Source organism: Suillus plorans (assembly GCF_016647745.1).
Source record: "Suillus plorans strain S12 chromosome Unknown HD556scaffold_5, whole genome shotgun sequence".
NCBI classification, from domain to species: Eukaryota; Fungi; Basidiomycota; class Agaricomycetes; order Boletales; family Suillaceae; genus Suillus; species Suillus plorans.
The window spans coordinates 771,089-786,257 of record NW_024537389.1 but is presented as its reverse complement, the minus strand read 5'-3'; the positions used below and the strand labels follow the sequence as shown (position 1 = coordinate 786,257).

General features: G+C 48.5%; 5 protein-coding genes across 5 annotated transcripts; 3 read left to right on the top strand and 2 right to left on the bottom strand.

Moving 5' to 3' along the window:
* The first annotated feature begins 1 nt into the window (after position 1).
* On the top strand, positions 2–1,347 carry HD556DRAFT_1263214 (uncharacterized protein). Its single transcript, XM_041299074.1, has 4 exons — positions 2–163; positions 219–462; positions 518–1,103; positions 1,161–1,347. The coding sequence occupies exons 1-3, from the start codon at positions 119–121 to the stop codon at positions 988–990; spliced, it is 762 nt and encodes a 253-aa protein (XP_041165772.1). The 5' UTR covers positions 2–118; the 3' UTR covers positions 991–1,103; positions 1,161–1,347.
* On the bottom strand, positions 1,122–1,337 carry HD556DRAFT_1227714 (uncharacterized protein; the record flags this gene model as incomplete). The annotated part of the gene is made up of 1 exon (XM_041297179.1): positions 1,122–1,337. The coding sequence occupies one exon, from the start codon at positions 1,335–1,337 to the stop codon at positions 1,122–1,124; it is 216 nt and encodes a 71-aa protein (XP_041165773.1).
* A 110-nt stretch (positions 1,348–1,457) lies between the features above and the next one.
* On the top strand, positions 1,458–12,888 carry HD556DRAFT_719036 (uncharacterized protein). The gene is made up of 22 exons (XM_041311406.1): positions 1,458–1,793; positions 1,846–2,016; positions 2,075–2,257; positions 2,310–2,536; positions 2,586–2,728; positions 2,787–3,212; positions 3,269–3,428; positions 3,476–3,694; positions 3,745–4,018; positions 4,071–4,342; positions 4,390–4,563; positions 4,614–4,797; positions 4,846–4,956; positions 5,009–5,221; positions 5,271–5,868; positions 5,919–6,040; positions 6,088–6,203; positions 6,254–6,442; positions 6,493–9,042; positions 9,090–9,433; positions 9,494–11,050; positions 11,107–12,888. Exons 1-22 carry the CDS (start codon positions 1,637–1,639, stop codon positions 12,482–12,484), a joined length of 9,768 nt encoding a protein of 3,255 aa, XP_041165771.1. The 5' UTR covers positions 1,458–1,636; the 3' UTR covers positions 12,485–12,888.
* Positions 12,669–13,646, bottom strand: HD556DRAFT_1227459 (Yip1-domain-containing protein; the record flags this gene model as incomplete). The annotated part of the gene is made up of 4 exons (XM_041297163.1): positions 12,669–12,858; positions 12,923–13,104; positions 13,158–13,320; positions 13,354–13,646. 4 exons carry the CDS (start codon positions 13,644–13,646, stop codon positions 12,669–12,671), a joined length of 828 nt encoding a protein of 275 aa, XP_041165770.1.
* Positions 13,579–15,158, top strand: HD556DRAFT_719038 (ribosomal protein S8e/ribosomal biogenesis NSA2). Its single transcript, XM_041311407.1, has 6 exons — positions 13,579–13,821; positions 13,882–13,887; positions 13,944–14,005; positions 14,058–14,542; positions 14,595–14,813; positions 14,866–15,158. The coding sequence occupies exons 1-6, from the start codon at positions 13,819–13,821 to the stop codon at positions 14,871–14,873; spliced, it is 783 nt and encodes a 260-aa protein (XP_041165769.1). The 5' UTR covers positions 13,579–13,818; the 3' UTR covers positions 14,874–15,158.
* The last annotated feature ends 11 nt before the right edge of the window (positions 15,159–15,169 follow it).

Sequence of the window (15,169 nt, the reverse complement as noted above, 5' to 3'; positions counted from 1 at the left end):
TTGGACAACAGGTCCAAACATCGAGCTTGATGCCAACCTCTAGACTTAACAGCAGAGACAATACTTGGCAGGTACGAGCATAACGACTATATCTACACGGCGAGACATACTAGATGACATGCACAAGCGTCATGACGCCCAACGCCAGCACATCATCGACTCTGTACGTTTCATGTCTTTCTGAACGTCGTGCATGAAACTCACGCTGGGTCACACAGTTGCATGACCTATTGTTCCACTTGCATGCCGTCTCCTTCTTCCTCGCGCCTTCACTCGTACCACTGGTTACCAGAGCTATGTGTTGTCAAATCCTGTGCTACAAGCCGAGGGATATCGACCCCAAAGTCTCTCTGCGATCGTGGTTCCTGCTCACTTTCTTTCTCAATTTCCCAAGCTTTTGGTTGCATGCGCGGGAAGGCACGGTTGAGGGGCGGACGGTCGTGCTGGATTTTGTCGGAATGGGTGCGTTTATTTATTATTCCACTAGCTTTCATTGAAACCGTAACAATCATCTCAGAGTATGCACCATCTAAAATGCACCTCCTTCTACTTGACGTCCTCATCTTGGCTTTCCTATTGCTGTTGGAAACACTCGCGTACGAGACGTCGCTACAGCAATCATCCTCTATCACCTCCGAGGTTCTCCTTCGACACCCTCTCGTCCCCACACCGCCACTCTCATACTCGATCGAGGATGAACAACCGAAACCTTCCCGTAGTCAACGAACATACATAGTAGACCTGCGCCTTGCGCCCCTGATAAATCGCATACGACAGCCGGCTCCAGAGGTAGTAGAGCAACCTATCGAGGCACTTCCACTTCCTAATACCACCAACATCCCCGTGATACCCCTCCGTATTCAGGCATTCATGAGGACCAGAGGGCGTCCATCGCAGCCCGAACATGGTTCCACAGCTTCAAATGGACAGGCACAAACTGAGACGGAGCAGAGGTTACCAGGGAGTATGGGAACCGAGGATGTTGACTAGTTTAGTGTATGTATTTTAATGGCATGGCTTTCCACAAGGACCCAAAACTATGTCATCTCCCGGACGTCTCATCTTCGCATGTATTTAACTAGGCATCACCATTTGCGTTTCATCTTAAGAAATAAACAGGGTCAGAAGATACTTTCTTTATCACCACGAGGAAGACATACAGCTTCACGCAAACACTGCCCAAACTTTTCAAATTCTTGTTTGCACGAATCTTTGCGAACATCTGTATAAGCAGCAAGCATGCATTTTCCGTATATTGTTGCGTGTGACGAGCATGTGGTAGTCGAATGCAGTGCTAATTGCCTGAGAGGCGTCGTGCTTGTCTTCGCTGTCTGCATGGCTGGGAGGAGCAGCACCGTGACCGGCAATTTGAATCGCTGATTATATAATCAGCGACGGCTTTGAACTTGAATGCCGTAAATTATACTTTAAACGGCGAATAGCGGCTTCGGAAAGTACTTCCACTGATCACAGTGCACTGACAAAACCGAATACATGATGCAGCTCTAACCCACACACCACCACTACAAACCACTAAGGGCTTCAAGTCATCCGACGCTCAAAGCGCGGTATACGACAGTCTTTCAAAGTCCTAGTTGTACCGTCGTCGAACCTAAACTGTCAGCGTCACTGCAACATGCTCAAAATTTACCTCCTGGTTTCTTGCGTCTGCGTGCTCATAGTCGCAGTCTTCTATACTTTCTACTGGAACCGCATTATTTCTGGATTTATCAGTCTTCTCCTCCGAATCAAGTACTGGCGACAAGGAGGTTCCAGTATATGGGTACATATCGGTCAGTTTTTCATTGCACTCGACTCATTGGCACCACTTAAGGTATAACTCAGGATCCATACACCTCTCAATCCTCGCGGGACGCATACTGCTCAAAGATGTCAAATATCATTCCAGCAATATGACCGTCAGAATTGTGACAGCTCAAATATCTTGGAGATATTGGTTGCGTGTCCCAGCTACTGAGGATGATCTGAATCACGCTCATGTTGGTGGAGAAGAATGTAAGACTGACATTTATTTGGCCTTTGTGCATTGAATAACAAGTCCCTGCTCTGACAGTCAACCATACGTCACCGTTCCCTTCCTGTCGGATTAAAGTCTCTGTTCAAGGATTTGAGTGGCTCCTATACAACAAGACTGCAGCGTATGATCATATCATTTCCCAAATGCAGGCCAAGGCGTCCCCAAGTCCGGAGGTCTCGGAACCTCGCAGAATGTTTTCTCGTACTTCAGGAGCTGAAGGTATGTCATTACATTTACTTGTTATCCATCTAACCCACTTGTTTGATCGTAGGGTTGGGTCTCTACCCACCTCCTGCACTGGCAAATATCAAAGCCCTTCCCGTCATTCATGCTGCACTGGCGTGGATTAAACGTCAGACGCCCTACCTGGATCCGAATGACATTTTACCGATTGCACTCGAAATGTCCAAGGTTGCCATCACTTGCGGTAATCCTTCGACACCAAGTCTGTTGGTCGCAGAGTGTCATAGAGTGGAAGGCACGTTTGGGATTGTCCAGGTCGGCCTGTTCACCTTTGGTACGCATATGGATACTGACACTTGGACAGGCGAGGTCGAAGTGCGACCTCTATAAACAACTTTTGAATCTGAAATTCCAGAAAGTGCTTGTACAACTTGTTGAGAATGACAGCTACCAGGATAGCATGCCCATGATAGGGCATCGTATTCGCGAGAATGCAGAATCATCGAGGTTCGTCGCGTGTGTGATTAATGGCTTCGACTGATGACATTGCTGTGCCGTAATCAAGTCGGTTCCTAGAATTAATTCCTTTGGGTTATCTTCCATTCCGGGCATTCTCCAGGGTTTGGAAAGGACTGAAGTTATATACGTCTGGCCATGGCTCGTCCGTTCACGACTGCCGTGCAGCTGAGAAGAGTCCTGGGCCTATGCCAAGCAGAAAATCAACCAAGAGCATTGATGAGGAAACACCTGTTGGCGCTGACTTTACTGCTCTAGAGTATGCCATTGAACGGCGGATTATCGAAGCCCCCATTCTGGAGCTATCATATTACACAGACGTCGTCGGCGATGTGCCTGTTGCACAGGATGGTCCAAGGGGTATGGGATTGGAATCCTATGACATCGGCAATGGTGACCTGCCTCCTGAGTGGGGTATAGATCTGGTAATAAGAAAAGGAACCATTCGCTATGGACCATGGGCTGATCGTCAACGGTAACGGTCATTTTCTTATCCGGGAAGCGCGCTCATGATTTAAATTCTATTTCCAGTGTTCATCTGCAACGGACATTTTTCCCATCAACGTATCACGACTTGGAGGTGTCAAAACACCTTAAGCCAGGAGATAAACGTACTTGGACTGCAATGAAAGTGTTTATCGAACTTCGTGATAAGACAGTACTGTATGTTCCTTTCCGAGAGCCTTCAAAGGTAAATAATGGCAAGAGGCTTGTATCTCTTTGTTCACACTCTCTTAGAACTGGCAATGGGATGGTGTCAATGACTATCCGCGTCCAAGGAAGCGCGACCACGCAGCTCTTCATTGCACGGCAGGTGACAGTTCCTCAATTAGCTACCTTCTGCCTATGGTCACAGGACCCGACGGATATGAACCTCGTCTGGAGGTTCATCTTGATACAGTTTCTGTAACGTCGAGCCTTAACGATATCAAGCTCATTGCGGCTGAGTCGTGTCGCGTTCGTACATGTCCTACTATCCCATGGAGATCATGCTAAAAACCATTCAGGTTCATGCGTCATTTCCATCACCCCTTGTATGGAATGCCGAGCGTCGTTGGCCATTCTCCATATCTCTTTGTCAACCGGTTATATATCTCTTGCGAGACCACGTCAATATGTTCACTGATTTGACGCGGGACTGGACCTTTGGGCCGCCTACCGAATGGAATCTTTTTGTGCCGACTATTTATATGCTCGAGCTTGATCTGCACCACTTTGAGCTCAATCTATATGCCAACGACCAGAACATCATCGACAAGCCTCTGGTTAAGGGGGAGAACAGTATGTGGATTCTATCACTTGGTTGGAAACATCATTATTCATAAAAATTCAGCGTTGGTGATGATCCGTGCACCGCGTTTCAACATTCAAGTTAGCTTCCCGTCAAATAAATATCGACCTGAGGCGACGTCTATTCCATTCGTTGTCGATGTTCCAGATGTAAACGTTTTTCTCTCTTTGCCAAGGTGGAATACACAGTGCCTCTACAACTCAGGGAAAGAACATCGTATAATCCACGCAGCAACCTTTCGCATCACGTCATCGTATTACTTCTGGGCTGATGTTCAAGCTGACAACATTGATCAGTTAAAACTCACTGTCGAGGTATGCCTAGCATTCCCTGATTGCGTCCCTGGCTCATTGTCACTAAGACTAGTAAAGTCGCCTACAAAGCCCTCGGATGGTCTGTCAGGTACTTGATGGTACTTCGGGACAATTATTTTGGATCTTTCACCCACTTCTCTACGCTCGTGGAGTATCTTGAAAAACGGAGCAGATTTAATTTGATTGGAGACCCACTGGAGATGAAGCATCGGCCAGGCAAAGTCAGTGAACCGCCTGTGTATCTTGGAGTCACTTAACAGACGAGATATAGTCAAACTCCCTACAGGTTCAGGTATCGATACAATTGCAGTCCGGGATAATGGTTTTACCTGCGGGTTTACCTGGCTACGAAGTGCGTGTTGCAAGCGACAGATCATGCGATGATATTGGCGCATCTACAGTCATGGCGTGTTCAGTGCTTCAACTGGACTTACGACTGCATGACTATTTCATGGGTAAGTCAGCGTCAGACGATGAATCGTAATCATTTAACCGTGCAACAGATGTGTCGCTGAATCTGAATGCAATCAAAGGTTCTATCCTTGGCGCTTGTTCCGAGCACGCTTTCTTTGCCCAGGGACATCAACGTTACGAAGACTCATTCCTAATTGATGGTGCTGTCGATTCTGCTTGATCTTAACAGCACATAATTCATTCGATTCCAAGGTCTGAATATCACTGCTAACAGACTTTTCGGGCCACAGCCGCGTACTCGCACATATGTATGTGTTTGGGAAATCGCAGTCGGACCAGTGAAGGCTCTATTAACATCTCATGATGCTCGAATCATGTTGGCATCTATGGATGCGGTCCGTCTTAATTACACGGACCTTGCCAACGCTCCCGCAACCGAGTTCGGAGTACCCGTAGATCCGGATGGTAAAGGAACTGTCCTTGCATGAGAGCATTCACTGACCCAATTATTCAGTCACTTTCATCAGATTCTCAGCTAGCCTTGTCGACGTCACTTGGTCTGCTGGTGCAACAGCCGTAAACCTGTCAATTCCTTCGGGCTTCAGTGTGCATACCAACGATCTGGAAGGCCAATTTTGCGGCAAGCTCACGAGCGTCAGACTTCCCCTCGCGTTACTGAAGATTCTGCTGTCATCGAGGGATTCGAAGACAACTTGGTGTGAGGCGGCTGACCTGTCTATAGACATCAACCTGGATATATACAGATCCCCAAAGATCCGCAATCCATCACAGATGGATTTCATGAAGGGACAAGATGAGCTGACACGCCGGGCACAACATCTACTTGATGAAGTAGAGAGGGTTCGGAAAGCCTCTTTCCCTGATAACCGACAGGCGCTGCAGCGCACGCGTTCTAGTCACCATCGCAATGGACTCTATCTTCCTCCTCCACGCCTCCCACATTTCTGCAGAGCCAAACCACACCCTCCAGCACCGCTCACAAGCCCTGCACACTCCAAGAGCACGGCTGCATGGTGGCCTCGGCTTTCCTATCTCTCAGAATCCGACGGAGAGGAGAATATATCCGAGGCAGATCGTGACGCACGTCTGGCGTATGTTGTCCATCTTCTAGTTCATCCCACTAGATTAACAGTTTTTGCAGGAGAAGTCGACTTGCGCCACCGACCGCCGTCGTCGACGACATCTCTGTGTCAGGGGAGGAGTCAGATGACGAGGACCTAACAGATACCGGATCCTCAGTAAGCGGCTGGTCCTCGACTAGATGTGAGTCGTTTCCAAATGCAGACGTTACAACTGTTGAGTTTAGACAGCCACAACTCAAAGGTACTCGCTGATCCAGCGCTACCGTCGTGTCACTCGGTGGTACCAGAGTATCAACTTGGACGACATCAACAGCTGGGAGGACTCGCCCTTCGTTATAACTAAGGTAAAGTAGGCAACCCCATTTTTCCCGAATATCCCTCAATTAGAAACCAGGAACCTAGAATTACAACTCCAAAGGACGAGCCTTCACCCGGAATACGACCGATGGCACAAGCCAATGAAAGAACAAGCTCTGTCCACTCTACAACTTTTCGCATACAATGCAAAAGGGAGATCGTGGTTCGATTAACCCCCTTGGCTCTCATGGGAATCCGAGATATGATTGAAGACCTGCAGTCGCGAGTTCGTATTATCTTTCCAATGTGTCGCGTTACCTTAACGGTTTGCTGCAGCGGCTCAGTCCAGAATTGACATTAGACTCAGTGATGTCGAGCCACATGGCAAAGCTCGGTGACTCACCAGGTTCCCCCCTCTCGACGGCCTTCGATATTACCATAAGATCAGCACGTCTTCAGGTACTAGAACACATATCCTGCCCAACTTCCTCCAAGGAAGCATCAGCTCAAAGAGACTCCATGGTTACAATCAACTGCTTGGCTTCCGGATGCCACCTCGCCGTGTCCCAAGGGACTCAGAAGTTGGCTTGCCATCTAGAAATATCTGAAACGTCTGTAGGAGTAATGGATAACTCCGGAGTTGCTCTGGGTTCCAACTTTTTGCCTGGAAGTAACCCAATATTATCACTTCGTCGCCTCCAACTAGATGCCACGCAGAATCATGCTAGCATGTCTGTTGGCCGCTTTGCATTGGAACTTCAGCCCACTAGCCTCGAGTACGCTGTCGCCACGTTTCAGATGCTGGAACAGGATTTGCGAGACCTCTTGCTCGACCCCTCTGTGCAGTCTGACTCAACTACTCGTTTTGCTGAGATTGTCTACTATACTCTGGATCTCACTCAGAATAGGGCAGCTGTCGATCCACTTTCGATTATCCAACCTTCTTTCCTCGTCCAACGGGGTCATCCTCAAGCTCTCCGGACACATCCTACCTATAAGTTTCTATTCCATCTACGAACTGCACTCCAGTTTGCCCGCCTTCAAGGAGATATTGGCACAAATAGCACGGGCCAATCCATTGCAGTACACGACGTGAAGACTTTGGTAAATTCGTGTCTCGCAGAACTCATGCTGGACCTGGACTCCTCCAAGGAAGGTATACCTAGTCCGTCGGAAATGATTTATCCTCCTACCTCTCCGAAGTCCATGAACGGCGCGCGACTTATCATTGACTCCCTCAACTTCACTGCCGACCTTGTTAGCATCATCATCGCAGATGAGTTGCCAGCATCTACCAGTCGTCTGGACATCAGCTCTTGTGCTCTACGGTTTCGCTCTTCAAAGCTGGTCCCTTTGGAAGGAGTCCAATTACAGTCACAGAACCCTTCCCTGGCAAACCATGATATCGCTGCCATCCCGCAGACTGCATGCACTCTCGCTGTCAGTGACATTAATGTCATTGTTTCCCCTCACCTGATGGTCTTCGCACAATCTGTACTTCGCCTACGGAGGGTATCAAGTAAATGGAAGCCAGTCTCCGGCCAAGCACTTTCAAACTCTGGGCCGTCTCACCTCATTTTCACGGTCGCCCTTCGCCGCGCTAATATTCGTGCTGCAGCTGAAAAACTTGCATTCGAAATCGGGGCCACGAATACGGACATTTTTTTCACATCACTCAAACGAGTCGATCTGTACAATGAGGTCCACTCTGTCGGTTACACTGTTAGCTTCAGCAACGCTTTCATACGCGCGAGGGCTACCGGCATTGTCCCAGGAATTTGGGTCCGGGATCAGGATGTTCTTGCTTCCTTGACCTTTTCCTCTGGCAAGCTCAACCTGCTTTGGCGCCAGGAATCATCAACGAATACTATCCGTCTCGCATTCCTCTTACACAGTACTGCTATTTCTGTGCCTCGTAGCGCCCTTCGTCTTTACCGTTTCATGGAAGAGTGGCAAGCGGACTTCTTTCCAGGCATTGAAGCCGCCACACGAGCATTTCTAGCAGAGTTGAAGGAAGGAACGGGAAATGATGCACAAACAGCACCGACTCGCCCTCGTGCTGCCAAGAGGAACACACTAGTGGCCCATGTTACGGGGCGTATCTCGGAACTTGGCGTGTCCCTTCAGGTCATGCGAGGAACGTGGTTATCATGGAACATACACGATTTGACTATATTCCTTTCCTCGCCAAGTGGACCAGGACATAAGCAGTTCACGTCCTTTGGCATCCAATTTGGCTCGCAAACGTTGGGCGTCTCATACAAACAACAGTCCACTGAAGATTATACGGATACGCCGCACATCAAAGTCAAGCTCCCTTCGCTCTCATTGACAGGACGCCAAGGCCGTGCTTTTGTCAAAATTCTTGCTTCTGTGGACTTCTTTGACGTTTTAATCAAGCCCTCACATTGGGATACACTTCTCGTCGTCCAACAGAAGTTTGGCCAAGATTTTGCTGACTTGATGGACCTGATACACCAAACTCGCCAACGAAGGTCTAATCCGTCTGCATCAATGTCAAATGCATCGCGATCCTCTTTATCATTCAGTGGACATGTCGACGTGAAGGGATTTCGACTTGGGCTTGAAGGTCGTTCCTCCACCTCCTATCTAGAATGCGAAGATGTTGGCGGAGACATATCCAGCAGCGATTTAGGTATTGCATGGCGAATCAGGCTGCGTGACTTGGCATTGTCGCTTGCGCCTAGAGCAGGCATTGTGTCACGAGAAACCACCTTCAGTCGAAACCATCGATCTGCGTTTCTCATCGTGGATCTTCGTGCTAGGGGAGATGTCCACAGATTGGAATTCCGCATCCCAAAGATCCATGCTGTGATGCAACCCAGTTCTATAGGAGAGATTGGTGATTTCTTAGACCATCAACAAGTACGACATCATCTTCGGCATTGTCCTTGTTGCTCAACGTTTTTCAGGCTGAATTGCTTATTCGGAGGGATCAGCGAGCTGCGGAGTTAGCAGCGTTCAAGGAAAAGACCCGCAGTATTTTGAAAACGTTTGATATGAGAACGAACGAGGCCACTCGCGACCAAAAGCCCCCTTGGTTTAGCGAACATACCATAGATGTAGTCATTCAGAAGATTGGAGTGGCCTTCCCCCTCAGTCTTGAACAAACGTTGGAGCTTCCCGGGACGAATTCCCGTAACGGTCCTTCAGTCAGGGCTTTCCTGTTCACTGTTCGACGCATCAAGTTTAGCGCTCAGAGAGGAGAAGCGGGCGAGATGTCAACGAAAGACTTATCCTTCCTATTTGTGCCCAGGTAAGACTTGATGGCGCTCCAGTGAGCTCATCACACTTAGTCCTGATCATGGCGCCGTAGTTTCAGGCAATGTTCGTCCGAAGACTTTGCAGCAGACAAGCATAGAAGCCGAAACCGACTGGTGTACCCCTACATGACTGCGCGGCTACGATCCGATACTTCTTTGCTCAGTCGTCATATCTGGTTTTTTGGAAACGTCAGTGGGTTCATTCTGGACTTGGACTCAAACATCCCTGATTACATATTCTCGCTCATTGATGTGTACCGTCAAGGAAGAGAACGAATGATCCGCATCGCTGCAAGCCTCCCCCGGGCTACTACATCGAATGCTGACCTTGGGAGGGACGATGTCTCACCGCGAGGCGGACAGCAAGATGTTCCGGCGTCGAGTATCTTTGCAAATATGGTCTTCCAGAGCGGAGAAGTGCACGTTCATAGCGATTCAAAAAGTACACAGGCCTCGCCTCCGGGTACTCACCAATTGTTGGATGGACAGCTGCGTCCAGAGCAGGAGACACTGAGGCTTCCTATAGTCTCTGCTTTGGTTGAATATCGTGCTTCAGGTATACGAGCCGGTCCAGCAGCCCTGATATTCAAAACCACTATTCATTCCAGCCAAAACACTTTGAGACCGAGTCTTCTGCCTTTCATGACCGAGATCATCGATCACATGCAGATGCGCTTGCGCAAGACTAGCCGAGGAAACACGCTACCCATTGCGCCATCTCCTACAGAAGACGAACCACCCCCGCTGCTGACCTCGAGCCGCCTGGAGAATTTATCCGAGGCATCATCGAGTTTGCAAATCACCTTCAGTCTCCGCATAGACAAGTCGACACTCGAATTAACTTGTCAGCCGGATGTCAATGTAGCAGCTGCTCTACGCTGGGAAAGTGGCGGTTTCCTTATGAACATCTCGCCGGGTGCTCACAAAGTGACATTGACGGGCACTGTGGGCGGTCTCACAATTGGCCTCAAGCACGGGTTTTTGAGCGACGACTGCGTCAATATTGCAGCTCGCAATCTCGCATTTTTCCTTGCTTTTTCCAAGAACGAGGACCATTCTGGAAATATCGACAGCATGATTTCCTTGGTGGTGGATACAGATATTACTGGTGGTGTGCGTTTCTCCCGCCTGCAAGACGTTTTATGTTTCAAGGCGGTTTGGCTCGATCGTATCCCTTTGTTCGTCGCAGAGCATGCAAACTCTGATAGATCACGTCCTCCGACAGCCTCTTCCTCCTCGGTCACCACTCCTGTTGTGAAACAAGAGGTCACTACTGCGCTCATAATTCGCATTCGCCAAATCCGCTTGGAGGTAGATTTAGGACAGTCCATTAGCAGTGTGACTCTGAATCTCCAGAGTACAATTACGCGAATGCGCTTATCTGAAATGTCAACTGAGGTATCGCTCTCAGTGGCAAACGTCTCCATCTTTGCTAGGGGAAACGTCGCGGGTCACATAAATGTACCGGACTGTGTCTTTCAGACGATCCGCAGGAACGAAGGCGCCTTGACCGATGATTCACGCACAGTTAGGATGCTCGAGCTCAGCATGACTAGTGGTCCTTTAAGTGCCGAGCTGGAGTCAGATCATCAACGGCTGTTGATTTACAGGTAATTATTATTATTATGTTCCGCCTTATCTTTGTCTGATCCTCGAGTATCTTCAGGGCTGATCCCGTGCAAGTGGATATCCACGATGATTGGTCACTTGTTTCCTCCGCAGACAGAGGACAAGACCGGCCTTTACTGCTTACATTCACGGTCAATGGCGAGGAAATCATTGCTCTTGCTACCATCGCAACTATACCGAAGTTGTTGATGTATACCAACAAATTCCAGGCCAATATTGCCGCGCAGCGTGAGGGCGCAAGTCATGAATCAGCCGCATTCCGTGCTACGCAATCGCCCAAGCCTGACAATCCACTCACCGAAGTCGCCTCGGCATTCTTTTATTCTGCTCGTAACCGGTTCAAGGAAGCAGACACGGAGCTGTCCCACAGAATTCGCCAGCAGTTGAGCTTTCGCTTACAGACTCTTCGGCTTGTCCTCTTCCCTCGTACCATGGGTGACACCGAGCTTGCGCAGTTCATTGGACGCGATGTTCATGCGAGCCTGGAGCGTGTGGTGATAGGCGAAAGCCCACCCCATAGGGAGATCCGTTTATCGTTCACGGCCTTGACTATTTCCAAGTTCAGCCAGCCTCACCCACTTCTCCCGTCAACTATAGTAGTGTCTGATGACAAAGCTTGGGTGGATCAATTGTTCAAGCATCCAACAGAAGCAAACATCGTTGGTCTGCCCACGATGAACATGCTAATGCTCACCGATGAGGTGGTCGAAGAACCCGCCAAGTACATCGACTACAAGTTCTATAGCTCATTCGTGCGAGGCAAGGGTACCAAGGAGCACGAGGACATCTACATCTCGCTCAACGTAGCGCTATATTCATGGCTCACTGGTCTTCGCAAGAATTTGACCAGGGAACTGGAACAAGTTCAGGGACCCCAAGACTCACGCAATGCGACAGCAGGTCCATCATCTCGTAAAAGAGCAGGGGCTACAGAATCAGCTCTGGGCATGGACGTTGCTCAGATGGATGCATCAAGTCCAAATAGCTCCACATCTAGCCCATTATTGCCCGAAAAAGCCCCGTCACTGGGTCTCAGATCGACTGTCGCAGTTTCGCCTCAGCTGCCCTCAGAACTCTTCGTACACCCGCCACTGCCAACTTCCCAAGCCCGTTCCTTACCAGATCTACTCGATCCTTCTGTACAGCTTCCACCCCCTATCGCCACGAAAACTGCAGCCGTTGTATACAGGGCTCGTGATCGCGTGATAGAGCGACTGACCATGCGACAACTTGGCGAAGCGACTCCGGATGTTATGCACCCATTCTTCATGAAGACAGCTGGTTTCAACCTCGAGGATTCTCTTCCGCAATACGTTCATGAATATGCCACGATTCCTCTGGAGGAAATCATGGAGGCCCTGCTAAAGCTATATTCAAAACAACTAAAAACCGATAAAGGGATAGGTCAAGATTAAGACAGGTTATGATGGTGACGATTATACTATACAATAGTAGTCAGGACATAATGTAGATAAACTACTTACCGTACTTTAAGCTTTTAAGACCAGCCTCTCTTACTTCATTGTACATATAATGGGCATCCGAGTTTTCCCAAGAATATCATGATTATGGCAGGGAAAAAAAATGTGATGCAAGTGTCTATCTAGCTGTACTTCCTGCACCAACATTAAATACACTCAGTAAGCCAAAGCACCCGTAGAGAAGTGCGACTGGATATGCAACGAGAAGACGTTGGTCCGACATCCTCAACACAGCTACAAATATTCCGGAAGCAGCGAAAGTGCACCATATGATGGACAACAAGGACAAGACATAGCCAAGGATGCCGCTACAACGAAAATAGGTACTCATGAGACAACTGAGTATTGGAAGCAAAGCAATGAATCACGCACTCTAATGTAACCACCACGCTGATTGCACCCACACCTACCATTGGCAATAAGCAATAGCCTAGTACAGATACTACGCGATATGCATCGATGCCATTTTCCGACATGAGATTTAGTAAGGTGTAAATTGAGATGGAGCCCAGCAATCCGAAGCCATATATGTATCCGAACTGAGGCTTCCCTGACTATCAATGCCACATGAGACGCGTTATTACTGTGGCAAAGAATAAACACTCACCAGCAGTAAAAGGACTCCAAAACAGAAAAAGAACAAGAGCGGGCCGGCGAGGTCTGCATCATCCATTATCCGCTCATCAACACGGCGTAGGGGATTGAGAACTGTCATAGACTTGGCACGTATGTGAGAGAAGTTAATCCCCAATTCTGTCGCGTGCATGGTTCTGTCACCCGGAAACATGTCTTCATAGAATTACTTACCCTCCAGCAACGGTGGTTCTCCTTCAAAACCACCGGTCCCGAAAGCGGTCCACCACCCTCCCGGTTGTTGCTGAATATTCCCTCCAAATGCTGGAGTGGCGCCTCCTTGCCCTATTGGCACCTGTGCACCCATATTTCCCTCCAGACTGGAACGAGACCCTGGATAGAACTGCCCCTGGTCTGGTCCAGGCGCGTAGAATTGAAGGGGTACGCCTTGTTGAGGAGTCTGACCATAGTATTGGCTATGCGACGACGACGCGCCGTACTGACTTGCAGTGTCCTGCCACATAAAGATTTAAGTCGTAAAGAAAAATGGAAGATAAAAAAGACTGGATGGAAGTGACGTGCCACGTTTCTGCACTTGTCTGGCAACTCGTGTTCTCTTTCGCCTGCGGCCAACTTCGAAGCGCTCCGACGGCAATTGCCGGCGTGTCCCCAAGTTCCTTTCGTCTATCACAGTCATGGTAAGTATCCCCACCAGAATTTCTCATTCCTCTGCTAACATCCTCCCGTTCTGCTAACAGCCGCAGGTAATTCATATTTTGTGAACAAAATTTGGCTCTCATATGCCAATGTCCAATTTTAGAACGAGTATATCGAGGAACATATAAAACGACATGGTAGACGATTAGATTACTACGAACGCAAGTGCGTGATTAGTTTCTACCTTACCTGTCTGTGCTAACACTCTCGAGTTAAGACGTAAAAAGGAGGCTCGTGCTGCTCATAAATCATCAGCAGTAGCCCAGAAAGCCTTCGGTCTCAAGGCTAAGATCCTGCATGCGAAACGTCACGCAGAAAAAGTTCAACTCAAAAAGACCCTCAAAGCTCACGATGAGCGCAATGTCAAGCAGGCCGACACATCTGCCGTTCCAGATGGTGCATTACCTACATATTTGCTCGACCGTGAAGGCCAGAAGGATGCAAAAGCTCTATCATCTGCAATCAAACAAAAGAGAAAGGACAAGGCGGCTAAATTCGCGGTTCCATTACCTAAAGTTCGAGGGATCGCTGAGGATGAAATGTTCAAGGTGATGAAGACAGGGAAGAGCAAAAGCAAATCATGGAAGCGGATGGTTACAAAAGCGACGTTCGTTGGGGAAGGATTTACTAGAAAACCTGTCAAGATGGAAAGATTTGTTCGGCCAATGGCACTTCGATATAAGAAGGCCAACGTTACCCATCGTAAGTCTCGTTGTCTTGTCGTATACGAAACCGAGAGCTCATCGTCTTGCAGCGGACTTGAAGGCCACCTTTCAGCTTCAAATTCTTGGGGTCAAGAAGAATCCACAGTCACCGATGTATACTCAACTCGGAGTTTTGACAAAAGGCACTGTCATCGAGGTCAACGTTTCAGAACTTGGAATGGTTACGACAGGCGGCAAGGTAGTATTCGGGAAGTATGCTCAGATTACCAATAATCCTGAGAACGATGGTTGCATAAATGCTGTTCTTCGTAAGTTATTCCACTTGATTGCGAGTCCGCTGCCCTAATTCGAATCTTATAGTTGTATGACCGTGGACAATTGCAATATGTTGTATTCGAATCTATCGAGAGGCCTCCTCAACGTTTCAAAAGTAGCGTTCAATTCACTATTACATGTACTGCAAGAGGTGCATACGTTTGTTCAGGCCTCAGGTCACCCTCTATACGCGTTAACACGTAACGCCACGAGAAACAATGTACTTAGATGGTGTCTTGTCATTATGATGATGTTGTTTTGGCGGTACCAGTCGGTCTCAGCGTCTCCGATCATTGGTAGTTCAAATAGCGTTAAGTTAGTCGTCGGGGAGGGCCTTTAATTGTTGTGG

Coding starts and splice junctions, on each gene's coding strand:
- HD556DRAFT_719038 (XM_041311407.1), top strand. Junction 14,006..14,057: donor TTAGATTACTACGAACGCAA/GTGCGTGATTAG, acceptor TCTCGAGTTAAG/ACGTAAAAAGGAGGCTCGTG. Junction 14,543..14,594: donor GAAGGCCAACGTTACCCATC/GTAAGTCTCGTT, acceptor ATCGTCTTGCAG/CGGACTTGAAGGCCACCTTT.
- HD556DRAFT_719036 (XM_041311406.1), top strand. CDS start 1,637: ATGCTCAAAATTTACCTCCTGGTTTCTTGCGTCTGCGTGCTCATAGTC. Junction 3,695..3,744: donor TTGCGGCTGAGTCGTGTCGC/GTTCGTACATGT, acceptor AAAACCATTCAG/GTTCATGCGTCATTTCCATC. Junction 5,222..5,270: donor AGTACCCGTAGATCCGGATG/GTAAAGGAACTG, acceptor CCAATTATTCAG/TCACTTTCATCAGATTCTCA.
- HD556DRAFT_1263214 (XM_041299074.1), top strand. CDS start 119: ATGCACAAGCGTCATGACGCCCAACGCCAGCACATCATCGACTCT. Junction 164..218: donor GCCAGCACATCATCGACTCT/GTACGTTTCATG, acceptor TGGGTCACACAG/TTGCATGACCTATTGTTCCA. Junction 463..517: donor GCTGGATTTTGTCGGAATGG/GTGCGTTTATTT, acceptor CAATCATCTCAG/AGTATGCACCATCTAAAATG.